The sequence below is a fragment of the Cyclopterus lumpus genome, chromosome 18, assembly GCF_009769545.1.
Source record: "Cyclopterus lumpus isolate fCycLum1 chromosome 18, fCycLum1.pri, whole genome shotgun sequence".
Taxonomy (NCBI): domain Eukaryota; kingdom Metazoa; phylum Chordata; class Actinopteri; order Perciformes; family Cyclopteridae; genus Cyclopterus; species Cyclopterus lumpus.
Window position 1 is genome coordinate 6,427,940 of NC_046983.1, and position 21,028 is coordinate 6,448,967.

A 21,028-nucleotide genomic window follows, 5' to 3' on the forward strand; every position below is an offset into this window, starting at 1 on the left:
ATGCAGTTTTGGCTCCACAAGTTTCTCCTTCAGGATAATAAACTGTATCCTCACACCGACCTCGAGGCGGCCTCACTACTACAGAGCTTTACATGTGTCTGCAGTGTGTGTGGGTGTATATACCTGTACAGATGTTGGAGCACGGCATCCAGGGTCGACCTGTTTATCTTTGGCAAACTCTCGATGAAAGTCGAGTACTTCTTGACTCTCTGCCTCTCGTTGTCCTCATCTGCAAAACCACACGTATGAGAACTACTGTTGTGAATGCCCACAATAACACAGAAAAGAAATGAGGGTAATTCTGTACTTTTTCCAGTTATTGAAGCAAATTATAATATTGTTTTTCATCTGTGAGGACCCCACCAGACGCCTCACATACCCAGGGCGGACACCCAGTATGGATAAAGCTCCTTGGTCAGCAGTGCGTCCTCTGCTTGGGATAAGAAGCTCTTCAGGGTGTCCGTCACATCCTCCAGCTGGTGCTCCTTCTCCCTCAGCTTTACATTGCGGGCGTCCCGCGTGAACTCCTCCAGGAGCAGGGCCACCCGACCAGGGTCCCCCGGCCTCTGGTAGACCCCCTCCTGGCACAAACCTGGTTACATGGTCAAAAGAAAAGTGGAAAAGGATGGACGATTAAATTAATATATTGACTGGTTCTAGAAATCATTCTGCTCGTTAATTCAAGATCTTTAAATAGTCACCCCGATGTGTAGAGCACATATATATTTATATATAACTAAATACAATCATAAGTCTATAACCAGCATTATGAATGTTCAGTTGTGCGATTTAATAACCTTACATAAGACCATTTAAATTGAATTTGCAGATCTAATGAAACCGTCACTGCGAGGTATATTACAGTTTCAGTCGGCGTTGACTTTCATGCCAATCCCTCATTATATTTCATTCTGCTTATCATGCTACCGTATAAGTAGGCGCTATGATATATAGATTTTGTGAAGTGCGGTGAAAAGACGGCCCACGTGTTCTACATTTCTAAAAGAATATGGCGAAAGGAGAGATGGAATAACGTCACCAATGTTACGCAAGGCGACACTAGAAAGCAAGTCAATCATAATAACGGTCGCGGAGGAATTGTTCCAAGTATAAAGTTACTCACCATATTGGGTGACAAAAGCAATGCAACTGTCGACTATAATCGGGGCACCGTTTTTAGTCAGCTGTTGGTCGCTGAGCGCGTTGCCATCGGTGCCGGCAGCCAGCGTGATGGCGGAGAGCCACAGTGCAAAGTCCATCTTGGTGAAGCCGTGGATGTAAACTGTTCTATTAAAACACAAAGGGGGAGGGGGGGGGGGGGGGGGGGGGGGGGGGGGCGGGGGGAGTTATTATTAATGAAGTAGAGCATCATGACGTCATTTCCTGTAACAATGTAGTGTTCCATATTTAAAAGATGTTCATATATTTGAAAAAAAGTCATTAAAAACACATCACCAGAAGGAATCCAAAAAAAAAGACACTGTAAACAACAACCACTTCTTCCCTGTGAGGTTTCATCAAAGACACACAAAACGAAGCGCAATTAACGGCCGAGTTGGATTATTCTAAAAAAGAGAGACGAAAAAACTGTTTGGCTGAAGCAGGCGGCCTAGCGAGACTTTGATTACAGTTAGGCAAAGTGCATTCGGACTAACAAGACAAAAGGCAGAATCAAAGCCCACGAGAGTTGCATAATGCATCGTGTTGTTTCATCGCAAAAGGCGGCGCCAATTAGCAAACCTTTTTTTTTTTTTTCCTTCTTCAAAGACTGACATACCTTCCTCCCTCCACCATCAGCAGGACTTGGATCTTGTCCTCGCCCTCTGTGTGCATGGAGACAGCTGGGGAGAGGAGGAAAACAAGTTATAGCCTCTACAATCCAAAACTGTGTACAATCATATACCAGAGAAGAAGTGCTAATGCAAAGTAATGTGTTTAAAGTCTTTGACATTTGCAGTTGTTCAATCTCTGGCGAAAAAAGCACGAGCGCTTAGAAGCTTTCGCTATTAAACTTGAAAAAAAAAATGCATTAATTTCCTGTCACTGAAAGGTCTCGGTATTCATTTACGTCAATCGCTGCAAATAATAACCTGCGCAATATGTCCAGACATATCCGTCTAGTCCTTTCAAATGTGCAGACATGTAGCGGACGGAAAAGGTGAGGGATCATTTTCCTTGTTGCAATGAGTTGGTTATCAAGCTTCACGTAAAGTTGGCGGAGATGCAACCAAATAAGATTTGGAAAGAGGGAAGTATTTAACACACCAGAAAGCGAAAAGACAAAAAAAAGGAGTTCCTGCGACTCGTCATCGGTACGATCACTTAAATATACAGAAGAACTGACTCGAGAGCTCTGCCATAGTCTCTTCTGTGGGTTCAAGCAGCCGCTCGGATCATGGCAACAATCACACGCAACAGAAAGAAAAACAGTACAAAACAAAATGATATGAGGCTGTGCAGTTGAGTCACAAATCTCCAGACAACAACAACAACAACAACAACATCTGGCACTTTCATCCGACTGACGTTCCCACTGGTTGTTCTTCTAATCATGGATCCGTATCAAAGGAACTTCACAAAAAGAGAACAATCTGGACTTTACCCAAATAAACAGTTGACTTGTGGAGATCGACAGCTCGCTAACTAGCTACCTGAGCAGTAAGTAATTATTAGATGATGTCACGGTGCCCCGCAGACGTCTCCGGGAAGTTTTATTTCGACGAGAATAAGCATATTTTTGAAAATATGCGTATTCACTTTCTTAGAAGAGAAGACTGTCAAACAGTTATTCTGCATTGTAATTACGAAGCTACCGGCAAGAATATGAGTTTTTTGTTGTTGTTGTTTTTACACAAAGAAGATAGAATGTGTTCATTCATTAGCTCTAGAGCTGTTTTCCCTGTTGGACAGAGGACAGGCTCACTGTTTATCTGTGTTTACCACAAAAGTAGTGCAGAAGTGACACTTTGTGATTTATTCTAACCATACAGTGGTCTCAACCTTCAAAATTATTATTTTTTTTTAAATAGTTAAACTATTCTTTTCATCCTAGAATCGCCTGATTATAACCCATTATCTTGGGTTGACCTCCACATTTACCAAACTCACATTTGTATCACTGGAAGTAGCAAATTGAAAAAATGTAGCGTTTTTGTTTTAACAATATTTTCTTTGTACTGCATATAGCATCTACAGACTAGTTGTGTTTAAATGTTCTCCCTCCAAACCACCATCTCTGCAACTGCTCAGTAAACACACTGATCAATTATCAGCACAGGCCACAATTTAATTGAATAATAGATGGTCCAAAATATTACATGTAACAGGGAATTTTGGCTGAAAAGTCCTTTGCATGAAGCGAAACAGCAAAAACAATTAATCCCCAAAGTCTCTCTTAACAAAATGATTTGCTTTTTTGTTATCTTTGGCAGATTTTCAAGGGCGCATTATTTCATTCTCATCCAAACAACAAGAGAAGAAAGCCGAGAACTTCAGAGATTTATATTGACTTAAGAGAGGTTTATTAACAGTGTTATCAGGTAAATGCAAAACACTTGTCATCGCTTTATGAACAAACACACAAACTCTTTTTTATCCTTCTCACAGCTCAGTGGGAATTTTTGTATTACTGAATATGTTTGTGTGATAAGGAACTAAGTCTGCAGCCTTGTTCTCTCCATAATGTGTACTCCGTGTCCCGTAAGAGATTTCCATGGTGGGTTTTTTTCCCCCTCTAAAAATCTGGTGCGATTTAGAAGGCTGGTGCACATTTCCAGTGAGAGCATTATGTTGTTTATTTTGGCAGGTATTATATGATTACCTGATCATATAATAAGCCGTGTTTCCCAATTTGGCAGGGTCCTGTGTTTGTTTACCAACAGTGGATCCTCTGGACTGAATCAACAACACTGGCCATGTTCTTGGATGGGAAGCAGTTGAGGGATCCACTAATTCATGTTGCCATAATAGCAACGCTCAACCAGTAATGGAATTGTGAGGCTGATACCGTGACTGATATGATAGAGTTTTTCTTTTTCTTTACATAAATGAAAACATTTATGAAAAACATAAACAACTTTTTAAATTACGACAAACAAATTTTGGATTTTTAGTAACATTTCTTTTTACTTAAATGCTGACACATATGATGATACTGATATATCTATAATAAGATAATATTGGCCTGTTGCTTGATGAAAATTCCTATAAACAGCATAAACTATACACTAAATAATACATATATTTAAGTAGAAGGAGAATTTTCTCAAAGTTCATAGAAACACTTCAAGGTGTCCTGTTGAGTTTTCTTGTCTATATATACAAAAAATATATATATATAATGTTATGTTATCAGAATGCTACTAAAGGTCAGACGTTTCAATCCATGAATTCAAAAATTCAAAACAATCAAAACTTGTGTTGATGGGGTTAATGACTGTAATGTAACCGGGGCTACTTGAAAGGAGTTGGACCAATCATTAAGGTTATCGTTAGTCATCAACAATAAGTAGAAAAATATTAGTCTGATCAGAATCGGGTATCAGCAATTACTCAGATTCAAGTTATCTTCCAAATGAACATGAATCATCACTAACAGTACTGAACATCTTCGCTGTGAGTGCTATAAATCTAAATATCTAATTATACCCTAACATTAACTTCAGTGTGGACACGCTGACATCTGGCTACTAAATATGCTGGACTGCAGTCTTGTGCTGATGCCTATCTTAATTTCCAGATGATTGAGCAGAGCAATGAATTAACTGTGTTTTTTTCCTCCATTTAGCCACCGCCTTAAGATTAATCCACTGACAAAAATGGCACAGAATGAGCTCAAAGTTAATGTCCTTATCTTGCTTGAAAACCGTTCACTTAAAAAAAAGGTGCTGGGTGAGAACACTGATTTGTGCACCGTGACAGATTAATGATTATCCAGCTGTATATATAGTTAGACATATACAGCAGACATCTTGACACAAGACATCCCCGAAAAAGATCAGTCGTCTCTCAAGTACACAGCTGAGCCCCCGAGAAGCCGTTTGGAGAGGTAGTGCACTCGTGCTCTTTGGGGACAGGATTCTTTGTCGTTTGTTTTGTTCATTTACTTGTGAATTTGTTTATTTATTTATTTGGAACTTTTGAAACACAAAATTCACACAATGCTCTCATAACACTTGATGCAGATCAATTAAATCATTGGAACAATAAGCTAAAGACAGTAAAGGTGTGAGGCAGGCAAACAGAGAATACATTACAGACATGGCAATTAAGGATCTGATGAATAAAAGCCAAAGATTAGAGCTCCAGAATAAAATTTAAAAAACATTTTTGAGAAAATATTCCAAAAAAAGATGGTAACTCTGCCCACCTGAAGTCAAAATAACAGGAACAGACTGCATCACACTTGCTCCAGTTTGAAGAGCGGCATGTAGGAAACATGTAGGGATTTTAATTGAAAAAAAAATGTTTGTTTTTTATTAAATGCCTCACTGCTTCACAGGGGCACCTTTCATGTGGTGGTGTCACTGCAGAGAAAATAACAGCTAATCCCGTGTCACAGGCTGTGATTCCTAAAGGGATCCTTTCAACGCTCCAGAACCTACCATCCGCCGACAAAACACAGTCCCCTCTGGCGGCGGCGGCTCCTCGGCTGTGACAAATATGGTTTGAGAAAGCCAGGACTAGAAAACGAGCACCGCTGCAGTTCTTTATCCCGCCCGAGGTGGGGGGAGGAGACGGGGCGGCACTTTGCGCGATTTGAGCCACGTCGAGCTATAAATGGATTAAAAAGATCCGTCGATTCTCGACCTCCTTCTGTTCGCACATCACGCCGGCGCCATCGATCAATCGGCCAAAGTGCACGAGAACTTTTGAGCCCCCCCCCCCCCCCCCCCCCCCCCATCCTGTGGATTTTTTTTTTTTTACAAAGCCAGAAAAGTGGCAATTGACCACTGACACGATCAACCATCTACAGATATGATGGTCATTTTGAGCTGTGATAACTGATAACTAGATTAGGTATTGGGTAAACTGTGGCAATTTAGGACAGAGCTGAGGATAATGTACGCGTTTACGGTGTTATATATATTATTGTATTATTTCAATGGAAGTGCCGCGATGACTGGATTGCTTGCAAAGTACAGTAAAATAGATTAATTTTTCTGAATATTACATTAGAAAAAGTGGGGTCTGTACTTTGCATATTCAGGCGTTACATTCACAAAGCTTTGCTTTAGAGTTATTGAGTAGCCTTAGTGCTGCTAGGCTAGTAGGTTTCTTTATTCAGTGCGAGACAGTTAGTTAGCCCTTACAAACTACAGTCTGAATGGACCTAAAGGGTTATACTTGGACAAGTTACACACATGTGGGATTCATGTTTCACTTCTACAAGAGAAAGACTTCAAGGGTGAGGACTATATTATCCTTGGACTAATCCCATCTTGGAGACATTTTCCCAACGGTACTGTTTAAGTGTTTATTTCCCATTAACACGTTGCAAACGAGCTCTGAGGGAAAAGAGAAACATGAGAGACCTAAAATGGAAGAAGCTTTTACACGAGCTGTGTCACACTGTACAATGTTACGAGGACGGTAACGGAACTGTTTGCACACGTTAGCTGGTGAAGAAGGACTGCGAAACCCGGAGAGAGAGATAGACAAATAATAATGCAGTCTGCTTACTGAGCTCCTGTAGCTGTTTGAGTTGGAGGACCTCCTCCTCCCCGTCCTCTTCCCCTGAGCTGAAGTGCAGGACAGAGCATTCCAGCATAAACCAGCCCACCCTCCAGTGGTACAGGTCGTGGCCTTCTTTGTAGTGCAGTCTGCCAATCAGCTCCACGTCTCTCTGCACCAGTCCCTCGACTTTGGACGGGACGAAGCCCTGCGAGTCACGTGGAAAGAAATAACGCGCTTGAGAATTAAGAAAACCTTCGCTTTCAGAAGTGTGAAACTGTGGAGCGTCGCCCTCTCAAAACAAACTGCAAAACACAGACACACACACACAAAAAAAAAACTGAACGGCTGCAGCCGTCTCACTGCTAAAAGGTTAAAACCTTTGTTCGCTTTCGGGTGGAATTACTTTACAAGTACATTTCTCTTCCTCCTGCTCGGCCCCCCCGTCTGGCCGTTGTTGTGCGATTCGAACCGAAATACAGAGGCGTGGAAGGCCGATGGTACAGATGGAGAGACATATGGACTAACGCAGCCATACCTCCCACTATCTATGACTGGGTTGCTTGGGATTAAAGACATACAAAAGGGAATGGGAGACATGTTTATGAAGGGTATTATTACAAGATCTTGGCAGCATGTGGGGGGAGAGATAGTCAGACCTCTTGTCTTACTGAAAGGAGCTCAGGCAGCATGGGGCTCACTGAGGACAATGTGACATGTGTTGCAAAGTAGCAGAGTGAATGAAAAAAAAGGTAGGGATGTGCTGCACTTCTGTGGCACACACACCGTTTCTTCCTTGTAACTTTAAGTGAAAAACAAACTTAAAAAGAAAGGGAAATGGAAATAAGTGTGTGTTGTGTGTCCGTGCGTGTGTGTGTGTGTGTGTGTGTGAGTGTGTGTTGAATGCAAAGTGTGTCACCTTTGTTAGCGCCTGGATCCAGTCATGCTGCGTTTCCTGTGTTTCAGCCCCGACAATCAGGACTCGCTCTGTGTGCAGGTACAACTCGACGGTAAACACAGCCCTGCCAGAGACAACGCAGCTTACTGTTAGATATGTGGAATGGAATTTGTCTTCACAAAAAACACACACATGCAGGAAACAAGCACACAATTCGGTGAACATGAGCGCACATACCGTATAGATCTCCACACGCTGCCGACTAGATATTGTAAAATGTTCAATTAGTGATTCAGTCGTATTTCAGTATATTTCCAGTTTATTCATGTGGAGCAATATTCCCTTTTTTATTAATATATAGTGCTGAGAGCATGCTGTAATAACATGTAGTTTAGATATTCACATTTTGCCTTGAATCTGTGTCAGCCAGTCATGTGTGACAAAAATGTGTGCATTAGGTTACACACACACACCAACTATATCATATTTTTTTTAATAACAAAGGAGCATGAATGCATTCCCACACACACCCCCCCCACACACACACACACACACTCGCAGGCAAAACCGTTGCTGTCGGAAGCAAAAAGGCAGCTATTAATCTTTGTTGGTCCTCCTGTTGTCTCTGCCTTCACTTCACTTCACCTCCTCTCTCTCTCTCTCTCTATCCATCTCTCTCCCAGTGTGAAGGTACAGAGGTCAGAGTATCACTATCTTAATGGTTTCAACACAGTGCCGGGCGGTGGCCTCGTTTCCATCGGTACGCTACAGGGAGGCTCTTAAATGCTACAGCGGCCGGGTGTCTAAGGTGGCGTGTCGCGGGGGGTCACGGCAGCGCCGATTCTCTCCCTTCCGACATGTGTCAGGGGAGCAAGCGAGACGCGGGTGTTTGCGCGCCCTCTCACGTGACACCCCCGTCTTCACCCCCCCCCCCCCCCCGTCTTCACCCTGGCAGGTGTGCAGACGCTTGTTAGACGAAGTCCCGGAGGGAGAGCGCGGGGGAAGGACTGGCAGTGGGGTGCGGCGGCGTGCTGGGCAAATGGCATCGGGAAGACAGGCGAAGACGGAGGGATGAGAGATGAACGCTGCTGCATTACGAGTGGCCCAGAGGGAGGGGGGGCGAGAGAGAGACAAAGAGAGAGAGAGGTTGAAACAATAACATGCATGAAGAAACTGAGTGACACAAGAACTTAGATGAGAGACAACATACGACCGTCACGCGGGACACTTGTACCATACATGAGCGAGTACATGTAAGTGCTTTGTGTTTCCCAGTTTATTTCCTATTGTTTTGTCTTACCAAAGGCAACGGTGCACTACAACAACCTGGCCACAGTACATGTTTGTGTTTACATGCAAGTGGTTAGTGATCCGATGTCTCACTGGCATATTTTAGGTGCGTTTGTGATGACAACTGTGTTCTTGTTCGGGCTCCATTTGCACTCACGGGCTCCGTCATGTGAAAGCACACCTGCTTTCCTATTCTATGTCTGCGATTAATTAATAAAAAAATGTCCCGAAGAGGAGAAACTAGTGTGGTCGCCCCGAGCACAGCGACAAATACCAGAAGAGACACAAGCGAGCGGAAGACATAGGAAGGGCGATCTGCCACAGAGCTAGAGCCACAGCGAAGAATGTAAATGCAATTGGTGGTTTATGAATTAAAATGCGGATCATAAGTGATGCACTTAAAAATCGGATCAGTAAAGTAGGGATTGCACATGAAATCAAACATAACTGTTCAGCTGTGGAAAAGTCTCATAGGCCTTGTTTTATATAAATTCCACTTTCAGTTCAATTCTAACGGATAAGAGCAGTATTGATCTCGTATCCTAAATACAATCTCACTCAAATTGGTTTTGGCTAATTTGAGTGAGCTGTTCGTCTCCTCGGTAGTAAGTCAGACACGTTCCCGGTGGGTGTTGGCCTCCGCTAGGGCTGCCCTTTATCACCGGTCCTGTTTGTGACCTTCATGGACAGGATATCTAGGCGCAGCCAGGGGGCGGAGAGGATCCGGTTCGGGAGTCTCGGGATCGCCTCTCTGCTGTTTGCGGACGATGTGGTCCTGTTTGCCTCCTCGGACCGTGACCTCCAGCATTCACTGGGGCGTTTTGCAGCCGAGTGCGAAGCGTCAGGGATGAGAGTTAGCACCTCCAAATCTGAGGCCATGGTGCTCTGCCGGAAACCGGCGGATTGCTCCCTCCAGGTGGGGGCAAACTGCCTACCCCAAGCGAAGGAGTTCAAGTATCTCGGGGTCTTGTTCACGAGTGAGGGTAAGGTGGAGCGGGAGATCGATAGGTGGATCGGTGCGGCTGCAGCAGTAAAACAGGCGCTGTACCGGTCCGTCTTAGTGAAGAGGGAGCTGAGCCGGAAGGCAAAGCTCTCCATTTACTGGTCGGTCTACGTTCCAACCCTCACCTATGGTCACGAACTCTGGGTCGTGACCGAAAGAACGAGATCTCGGATACAAGCGGCCGAAATGAGCTTCCTCCGCAGGGTGGCCGGGCTCAGCCTTAGAGATAGGGTAAGGAGCTCGGACATCAGGGGGGAGCTTGGAGTCGAGTCGCTGCTCCTTCGTGTCGAAAGGAGTCAGCTGAGGTGGTTCGGGCATCTAGTCAGGATGCCTCCTGGACGCCTCCCATTAGAGGTTTTCCGGGCACGTCCAACTGGTAGGAGGCCCCGGGGAAGACCGAGGACACGCTGGAGGGATTATATCTCCCGGCTGGCCTTGGAACGCCTCGGGATCCCCCAGAATGAGCTGGAAAGTGCTGCGGGTGAGAGGGAGGCCTGGGTCGGCCTGCTGAACCTGCTGCCACCGCGACCCGACCCCGGATAAGCGGGTGATAATGGATGGATGAGTGAGCTGTCGCAAAAAGTACTTTCTCTGCGTTTTGTGACGTTTGGCAGAGTGCACATGGACGTTCCCCTTGTGGAGGAGTCTGCTGCACAAGATTCACCAGTGGTTTAAACAAGCATTGATGCATGTGTACGTATCTCTGTAGCACTTTATTTTCCCCTTAAGGCTTTTTCTGCGCTCTGAGAAACTCTTAATTCCCCAGCCCTTATATATCCAACTCATCTCGCTGGCAAAGTTAGCACCTAAGCCCTTCTAACAAGAACTGCAGCTTTTTTGGGTTAGTGTGAGAGAGAAGAAGACAGTGAAAAAAAAAAAGAGTGAAAAGGGTGCAAAATAAATAACAGAAGAAATTGCTTCCATGCTGTTCATTTGAAGGTCATGATTAACTTTAAATATTCTTGTAGAAACAAGGCGGATGAGTTAAAAAAAAAAAAAAAGAAAAGTCCCTTGAAAGCCTCAACTTATCACCAGCTAACATACTTGCTTTGCATTAATTCCTTAGAAGCGGGTTTGTAATATTCATACGACTTTAGCAGACGTATGTGTCGGGGGCCGAGCTATAATTCTCGGTGTCCTCTGCCACAGTGAAATTACCCGAGTGCTTTGCTTAATGCAAGCGACACCTACGGCTTCCTGTCGCGCGGCGATAGGCTGCTGGTGGGAGTGTGTCATCTGCATACGTTAATATTCATAAGCAGCAGACAGTCAAGAGGTGAGGCCGTCCCCTGCTCGCTCGGTGCGCAGGCATGCTGGGAAACGCTGGAAGTTGCAAAAAGTGAGAGGGAGTGAAGGCAGAGTTTAATCTAGTGAAACGTACAGCCATTACGAGCGCCGGCGACGGAGGAATAATCGCCTCTCTGGGGGCGATGCCACGACCTGTAACTGGGGCGTATGCGGCGGAGCAAAAAAAAAAGAACGAAAAAAATATATAGTATCGTTGAAACCTGTGTGTGTCCAGTTTATGAGAAAGGTCATAGTTTTAGCGGGGCAGCTGTGTTTCTAATGGCTGCATAAATAAAAATGCGCAAATAAAAGCATTGTTTCCGTTTCATAACATCTGCTGCTGTCATTAAGGACCTGGCTTATGCTTCAATCATAAGCCATTATCAGACTCCTCGCAGGGGAACTGAAGCATGCGCGGGATTGACACACACACACACACACACACACACACACACACACACACACACACACATGGGAGCGGGGAGAGGGTGTGAAGGAAAGGATCAAGACATCTGTTCCTCCTTCGTGTGTTTGTAACACTTCCAGAAGACATAAAGAAAAGTTTGTTGTCAAGAGAAACTTTTTTGAGTGAATCATAATCCGAGAGGCGCGGTAAAGGGAGCGGAGGGAGGGCCGTTAAAGCTGCGACGATCGCCTGCATCTCCGCCAGAGCAAACAGGAAATATAGCGCTCGTAAAGCCGTGATAGGTCCTCTTAAATTGAATAAAACTCGAGTTTGGATTATGCTAAGGAGACATATGACGACGGGAAGACACTGTGTAGATGTGTTTATGTTGATGGGATTTTATTACATGGGCAGTAAACTGTAATATAGCCAAATAAAAGATGTATTTTGAAATAACACATTTAAAAAGACACACACAAAAAAAAGACATTTCAACAATCAAATATAAATTCTGATTTAATGGGATTTCAAATAGGTTTGACTGCATAGTATGTATGTGTGTGTGTGTGTGTGTGTGTGTGTGTGTGTGTGTGTGTGTGTGTGTGTGTGTGTATGAAGGAAAGCATATGCTATAAGAAATGATATATATATATATATTAATATTAATGTTATATTGTTATATATATGTTATATATATTAATATGTAAAAAACTGTATATATGAAACCATTAAATGATTTAACGTCTGTCTAGTTGAAGGAAATACTATCGCTCCACATTTTTCTGATCTTGCCTCAAATGTTTACAGGTTTTCAACTCGCCAGCAGCGATGCGTACACAGCGTGTTAGTGTGCGCTCATACCCGGCTCCGGTCATGGTCTCTGTGTTGCTGACAGCCAGGCTGACCACCTCGGACACGTCCACCCTGCCGATGGCCGACGGGCTGCGCTCGTTCTCGTAGTAACTCAGGAAGCCGCCCTCTAATGTACACCAACGATGTGCCATGTCTGAAATATACACAAAGCCATGTGAGCACAAACATATACGGACACATAGAAGATACACACCACGTGCAGCGTTTTAAACATGTTGTCTTTGTAATGCTGTTGTTCTGCTTAACTACTGCAAACAAAGCACATAGACAATTACACAACACACACACGCACACACACGCTACAAATACTAAACAAAGGGAATGTGGTTTTCCTGCATAAATGTGTGTTTTAATACTACCGTGACGTCAATACCTAATAAAATAACCAACTAACTGACATTCCATAAATCAATTTATTCTTTAGCCTCTGAACCTTTAAGAACTTTGAAAATAACTATTTTTTTTAGATTTGTACATAGTCCCCCACCATGAAGTTAAGTTTCACTGCCTGCACAGATATTAGTAGTTTTCCTTCAGATTATGTGATATTGGGTCACTGATCTGATGCCAACTTCAGAAATTGTATAGCTTCTATAATAATAATAATAATAATAATCCATTTAATTTATATAGTGCTTTTCAAGATACTCAAAGACACTTTACATTATACACCGTAGACACAGCTACGGGGAGCAATGCAGGGTTAAGAGTCTTGCTCAAGGACACATCGACTAGGGCGGGGATTGAACTGCCAACCCCTTGATTGAAAGACGGGCCTGCAAACCACTGACCCATAGTCGCCCCTATCCTTATGTACCCAGAATTCGCCAATGCGTCTGGCCTCTATTGGATTACTACTGTAGAGCCATGCATTTGCACACTGATAACATTTAACAAATTGGCTATTGTTTGTAGAATATGACAAATAAATGAATTAGTGCCTGCAATGTTAGCGATTGGTTAGTGAACAATTAGCACCACTCCAAGCCCATTTAACAGCGCTAATGACTACGAGCTAAGAGATAAGACACTCTGCATTCTGCTTTCACACATGGATGGATGGATGGATGGAGATGTGGCGCTGTCATAAGCCTCCACTTTTGTTGAGGAGAACGGTTAAAAACCAAGTTGCTTTTATCCAAACCGAGCAGACGTAAAAAGATCGCAGCACCTGAAGGCCAGCGTTTCAAGCAAACATCCCTTCGGAGTCAACATCCGAGAGAGAAAAAAAATAAATAAAAAAATGAACATCAATAATGCAGCAAAAGAGGTATTGGCATGGCGAGAGGAGTGCAAACATCCAACTGTTAGTTTGTGCTTTTACTTTATGTTGAATCACATATTTGACGTGCGGGGACAGTTAATTCTGTCAATTTGAGGACAACTAAGACTGTGTGTGTGTGTGTGTGTGTGTGTGTGTGCCCTCACACAGTCTTATTAAAAGAGTTGAGCTTTGTTTATGTTTGCATTTTGAATTGTGGCGTGAGCCTCGCCAGACGACGCACATCGGCTCCTCGAAAACGCCAGAGGGCGTACAAACTAATTATACAGCGAAGACGCAAGAAGACAGCGAGTGTTTCCGGCGTAATACCCGAAACGAACCTCCACAATGCTGAGACGGGAACTGTAAACCTGCATCTCATATTCACGGACTACTTATTTTGCCTTCAGCCGAGCCCTGTAAAGAAAGAAGTCAAGTATTAGATGCTCTATGAAGAAACGGGAGGTTGAATCTCCAGGAACAAAGTCCTCAGGCACGTTGACAATGTTTTTATTAGGGACATATTTGAAGCTCAGAGCGCTGAGCGATCGCCTGGTGGCGAAAGGCTTGAGAAGCCTTCACGTTCGACTGGCGAGCAGCGATGACGTCATCGCCAGTATGAACCCGGCTTCAAGGGACCGAGTTCTGAGCTGACTTCGATCGACAAGCATGATCTCGACGGAAAAAGCTGGAGAACGCATCGTCTTTCAGGACTGCCTGTCTGCGATTTACATAGCCAATGAGCATGAAGTTCATGAAAATACACCTCATTTTGGATTTTACAAAGTCACCGTGCCATCTGCTTTTGTGTTCTGCAACAAACACAAACACACACACACACACACACACAAACAGCCCCCCCCCGCCCCCCTCTTCCTCGCACCCCCTGTCGCTTGTGACTCCAAAGTTTCCACTGTATTCGTCTCATGAATATGCTAATCGCACAATCCTCTGCCAACTTTGTGTGATGTTTCTGAAGGAACCGATATAGTAAAAAAGGAAGTCTCTACAACTGTCTCTTAAAAGAAAAAGGGTGTGATAAGCATAGGAAAACGAGGATGTCAGTTTCGCTCTATTCACCCTTGCGCTGCCTCGCTGTATGGCTCTCTTTTTGTCTTTTTGTCTCCCAACAACAATCTGGACACAAACATCTAACGGCTTTCAAACCGAAAAACAACGAATATCTTGTTGCTCACTGTGGCATTTAAAAAATATGACCCCACTTTTCTGAGAAAGAAAGAAATTATTCCAGCAGCCGAAGAATCATAATCTTTATCTGAAACCATCCGTGCAGAGAGAGAGAGAGAGAGAGAGAGAGAGAGAGAGAGAGAGAGACTGGTATTTAAAGTCATTACCATCCAATCTATCTGACAGGACGGACCGTTGTCTTGGTGACGGAAGAGATCGGAACTTCACTTCCATTCCAAATGGTTTGCTAGAAAATGTCATGTCCATCATTTCCCACCATGTAAAAGTTAAGTTTTTCTTTTTTTATAAGAGTAGATTCATTTGTATCGTCTGAAAACCCGAAACAATAATATTCACGCACATATGATAGCAATTGACTTCATTTCCAAAATTAAGTCAATTGCTATCATGAGTTGCTAGAAAACTTTAATGCTATTGATTATCGAGTCATTTTGCTTCTTTTTTTACCGATAATGCCAGATTGTGATCAACAAATAAATATTACCTGTTTGACTTCTTAACCCCGAGCACAAAGTGCTTATTGTTTTGTTTTTCTATTTAATTTTATATGGATTGCGAGACAATTAATGGACAAAGACATCCATGGTCCCCAGAAGATGAATCCTAAGGACTTTTGTGATCATCTGACTTTTCCTATAGCGCCACCAAAAGCTTAACATTTGTGTTTTGGAGTAAAATGTCTTGACCACTTATCTAATATATTACTATGCAAAAAATATAAGGGGAACCGAGATGAATAAAAATGTTTTGTTTCTTTTTCATTTATCTTGTATATTAGTGGATAACTTTACCTTTAACTGTAAAAAACATTGAAACAAAACAAGGATTTAAAACAACATGTAGAGAGGCCACAGAAAGCATCGCTTTGTCTCGATTGTCCTAAAACATCAGAATTATTAATAGATTTCATTTTCACGTTTGGCGCACGTGGCATTTGGATCCTGTCTCCTTAAATGTCGGACTCTCCAACTCATTTTTTAATTTCCTCTCAACTCCAAGGAGAAAAGACATTAAATATCCCATCGTGAATCCAGGACCCCGCGGGGTCCCTCGGTCATCCGCTCGACCAATCGGTTTCTGAGGAGTTGTCCTAATATTGGGCAGCGCGCCCAAAGTAACAGATGCCCACATAAGGCTGGGGAAACAGAAGGAGAGGGATTAGAGGGGGGCCAAAAGGTGCAGAGGGACGACAAATGTTTGACAAATGTCATTTCAGATGCAGTCATCTCTTTTGGGTTTGAATTGTGAACGACTATGAAGGATTTGGGAGACTGATGGGAGGACAGAAGAGGCTACGATGACAGGAAAAGGCCCTGCGAGTGAAAGGATATCTACGTGTAGTGGTGCGTCTGTCATTTCAGTACAATAATGACTGCAGTGTAAATGTGGAATAGCGGCGAGTGAGTTTTACTCAATTTGAATGTAACTATTATTCATCCATTTTTGGGATTTGTTGCAGTAGTTACTGCCTCACCCAGAAATTAATGCCTTTGGATGCCTTTAAGATATTCCACCAGGAAACCGGCTTTTATAAAAAATGTAAAAAAATGAAAAACCTGCACATCGCCGAATCACACGCATCCTTCTTCCTTCTTTGTTTGTGGTGCAGAATGTCCTTAGCGGGTGGGATACCACGAGCTTCTACACAAGCAGACGTGCAATGGGGGATGGGGAGGGGGGGGACGGGGGACGGGGGACGACACACACAATAGTGCTTGATTTACAATCAAGCAGCTGCGTCCGTTGCCAGCTGTTCCGCCACGCACAGCGACGCCACCGCGGCCCAGCCGCTCTCCGCGGGAGTCCGCAACCAGCCGCCAGAGACGACGCCAGCGGAAGCCAACCGCGGTATATGCCTCCACCAGCTAAATTGGGCCAATTAGCTTGTACGCCAACAGTGCTCCCTGCATAGCTTTTAGTTTTTCAAGAGGAAATGTGGAATCCCTTTCTCTTTTTCGGGGGTTTTTCTTCTTCTTTCAGACTCCCTCTCTCACTGCCGTGATTGGTCAAATTCACAAAATTATGCAAGATTGAACAGGTTGATCAACGTGGCAATTTAACGGTCTTATTGTTCACAGGATGAATGGCCCGAGTTACAGAAATGCATATTTAAATCAAAAAGTTAAGACTCTCTGCACTGCTCCAGCTTGGCCCAATGTCCCCCCCCCCCCCCCCCCTAAACTTTTTATCGACATTGCACAGACACATCCATTTCAGCATGCGTCGAAAAAAGCAGGCTGGTTTCCAGTGAATCCCCCTCATCCCTCCCTCGCTCTCCCACCTCGCCCCCTGCCGCCAATCTTCTGCCTATCTCGCCATCAGACTAAAATATCTGTGATGAAGACATCTGCTGGACAGCTTGTCAGGGGAGCCGGGAATGGAAATCGAGAAACTGAAGGGATCTGAACGATCCGTCTGTGCCAGAATTACAGCCCACTTCATTACAGGGAGGAATGGACAGATATGGTATAAGATAAGAAAAAAAAAACATTATCTGCCATGTATTTTTGGCCTAACAAACTGCACTGCCGACTCATTTAGGCAAGCGCTGGCACAGTAATATAAGCACTCCAAAAAGCATATTAGATTAAGACTAATTGTTTAAACAGCTTTCGTGTACTCCTCATAAAATAATAAATATAGTATAAAAATAGCATAACAAAAAAAAATGCGACTGCTTATGGATTCCAATCATTAAGCATCCTTTGACAGCTATGTTTTTTTTTGCAGAAACCATGAATATAATTTGGTTTATTATCAAAAAACATGGCTTTGTAAGTAGTTGAATGTGCATATGCGGTCGGATGCCTGTGCTCAATACAACTATTGACATAATTCTACTTTTCCACACCACCTAATCCTCTCCTCTCTCTCTGAGTGCGGCTGATGAGGAGAAGACAAAACTAATCAGAAATTAGGGGTGGCCTCTCCCTGCTGCCACTCACCATTTCAGATCCTAACTGCCTAGCGACTCTCTTGCCTCCGGGACTCTGACAAGTGTACCCCCCCAAAAACACACACACACACAGATGCACACAAAGCATGTACACACTCACTTCACTACGTGTTTAGGTTGGAGACTTCATTTACGCCAGAACCAACTGTGTAGACCTAACAGGGAGCGGAGCTCAAAACTGAACAGATGATAAAGTGGATAACAAACCAGTTCAACTTTGATTTTTTTCTTTTTTTCTTTCCTAATCCTAATCTATATTCCCAGCTGCATCGAGGCTGAACACGGCGTTTTGCTAAACGCTAGGTAGCACAGTATTTTGGTGGACTGACACAGCGATCCCCCTCGCGTACCTCTGTCAAGGCCATTACCAAAATGGCTCGCCAAATTAATTCATGTCGCACTCTCAATTTAGCTCCCATCAGCGGAGGCATGAAAGCCTCTATTGGAGTCGTCTCCAGACAAAAAGTTTAGGATGCTGCGGGGTAGAGTGCTTTTATTAAGCCCCCCCAACTACAAACTATGAATTATTGAGAACTTGGATGTATCTATAGACCAACTTACCATTAGCCAGGGAGCGAAAGGCATCCTGGAGTACGCTAAAAAATACCTCATCCCTCCACGGTCACAAAGTCCTGACAGTGCTCCCTCATGATGGAAGGAGCTAAAAACACATTGAGTTTCAAACCCAGCCCCTCTGAATTTTTTAACAGCTGCAGCTGCAGTTGAAGCCCCATTAAAGCACAAAAGCCAAACTTGTGCAGCTCTTCATAATAGATGAAATAACGGGGTGTTTATCGGACACAATATCACGGGCACTTATCAGAAGGGTATAACTCTGGGACGGTGCGGTGTCTTTAAGTGGTACAAAATGCACAACAGAGACTATAAATGGAGGTCTACAACATGTGCGTATCGAGTAGAAAGAGCCTTGGCTCGAGATAAAAAAACTTTAAAAAAAAGAAGCTCCGATGAACTAATTGACTTATTCCACCACATCTGGCTGCCATGTTGAAAACAGTGAAGCGTAAAAACAAAACACTTCCCCGCCTGCCGCAGCAAACTTTCTCATTTTAGCCCAAATATGTTTCATTAAACATTTGGAGGCGAGAAATAGGCAATACGGTAACGCGATCTTGAATCATATTTGATCGGCGCCGCTTAGTTTGACAGTTCGATCGCAATTCACAAGCAGTAATTGTCAGATGCCTCGACGACTCCCGATTGGTGGTTTTTCTCCGTTTTACAGATGCCAGTAAGAAGAGGAGGCGGAGGGACCCGGGTTTTCACATATTATCTGCCTCATGTATTATCTCATTTTTAGTGGTCAAGATAATCTGGCAATCTTATTTAAAAACAGGCCCATTTAAAGACTCTCTGATCATCCGACCAATCAGACTTAGCAAGGTTGCCATGTTTCCGAGGCCTCGGCAATTTCCTTTGGCAAGCGCAATATTATCATAACCAACATAAATGATGGCCGGGCCATTATGGAATTAGGACCCAATACATGTGAATTCTCCTTCAAAAAAATTCAATGGAAATGAATTCCACCTCTACATATAGTGAGGATTTCAATAGATACTGGTGAGAATGTTCCCCCCATCTCCTCTAAGGGGCAATTTCCCAGACCTCAGCTCTGTTCATTAGCCAGCATGTACAACCATGCGTGTGTGTGTGTGTGTGTGTGTGTGTGTGTGTGTGTGTGTGTGTGTGTGTGTGTGTGTGTGTGCGTGAGTGTGTGTGTGCGTGTGTGTGGACGGAAATGGAGATGGATGTCTCGCCCAAGACGTCGGAGATCCAGCTCATCCAAGTGGTAGGTAGCTGCAAGCTGTCAGTGCCACCCGGAAACCTTTCTTCCCCCATTTCTCCTCCATTCCTCCCTCCCCCTCCTCCTCCTCCCCCTCCTCCTCCTCATCCTCATCCTTCATCCCCACTCCTCCACCTTCCCAATAACCCCCATTCCCGAGGGGCAGCATCCAGAGCCGGCTCCTTCTCCTAATTACCCGTGGGGCCCGGGAAACGCTCCAGCTGTTTGGAGAAGTGGGACCACTGCGGAGCAGGAGGTGCAGCAGCAGCTGAGGAGTTTGAGTGTGAAACGGAGCCTGATTAAAAGTTTGAGACTGCTTTGGAAGACAAAACAAGGAGCTTTGGGGGGAGGGACGGTGGAGAAGCATCTCTCAGGTGGATTTCGAGAGGACTTGAACTGAATTTATAATTTATTTGTGTCTAAATTTTTTAAAAGGCCCTAATTTCCCCCGCAGCTTAGCTCCTTCCTTGCGTACAGCATTCAGTTCCGGGTCGTCTGAGAAGATCTTTTCCCCTCCGTCGCGAATTCCCAGACGGCCGATGCAGAACGCGTTTGAACGACGGATCCATTGATCGTTTTGACTGGACTGTTTGGTGTAAGGATTAAACGATCGGCAGCTTGACAACTGACAGGCTGACACTGATTGATCGCTCGGCGCTTAACTGGAGTGGATCTCTGACAAACACGCAGTTTAAATTGCTCGCAAATGGATTGACGGATTGATCGGCCTCGCAAAAAAAAAAAAAAAAAAACGCCATTCGTGCTCACCGTCTCTGCCGCGGCGGTCCGGCGTCGTCTTGGCCGGCCCAGTGGAGATGTAGAGGAAGCCGTCCATGAAGATGGAAACGTCGGACAGGGAGGTGCTCTCCGACCACTGCTCGAGTCTGGGGAAATCTACAATGAGGGGACGGGACACAGTGGATGAGCAGGGAAATGGTTTTCCCCAATTAATGTACTGGTGGCTGTGGCACCATTGCGATGTTTCACTTGCACACTCTTGTGTCACCAGTTCACCTGCAGCGGTAACACTCAAGTTCTAATTTTGGATAATTTTTGCTGTACCCAACTGAATCCGAGGCCAATGAAAACTGCATTCATGATTTGGACCATTTTTTTTTTAAAAAGAACTGAAGGGTTAAGCGGTCGTTTGAGGAAAATTCTCATACTTTTTAATCAAAATAAAACTCTAATTATTAAAAAATGTCTCGTCACAAACCTGAAATGTGGTTTTCACAAAACAGCTAAAATATGGCAATAATATAGGACTATTAAAATGAGGCTATGTTGTATTCAGGGCTGGTTGAGTGTACTAATATCACAATATGAATACGATGTTTCTTCTGATATATATCTCAGTATGGTAAAC

The 21,028-nt window shown here is 43.9% G+C and overlaps 1 protein-coding gene across 1 annotated transcript in view; it reads right to left on the bottom strand.

The window, feature by feature from the left end:
* The window catches only part of zmp:0000000660 (arf-GAP with Rho-GAP domain, ANK repeat and PH domain-containing protein 2), a 95,764-nt gene that overhangs the window by 19,115 nt on the left and 55,621 nt on the right, over positions 1-21,028 (bottom strand). Inside the window, 8 exon segments of the mRNA XM_034556626.1 lie at positions 124-229; positions 380-592; positions 1,124-1,287; positions 1,778-1,841; positions 6,682-6,880; positions 7,592-7,694; positions 12,418-12,562; positions 20,431-20,556. Of these exon segments, the coding sequence (XP_034412517.1) occupies positions 124-229; positions 380-592; positions 1,124-1,287; positions 1,778-1,841; positions 6,682-6,880; positions 7,592-7,694; positions 12,418-12,562; positions 20,431-20,556 (1,120 nt within the window).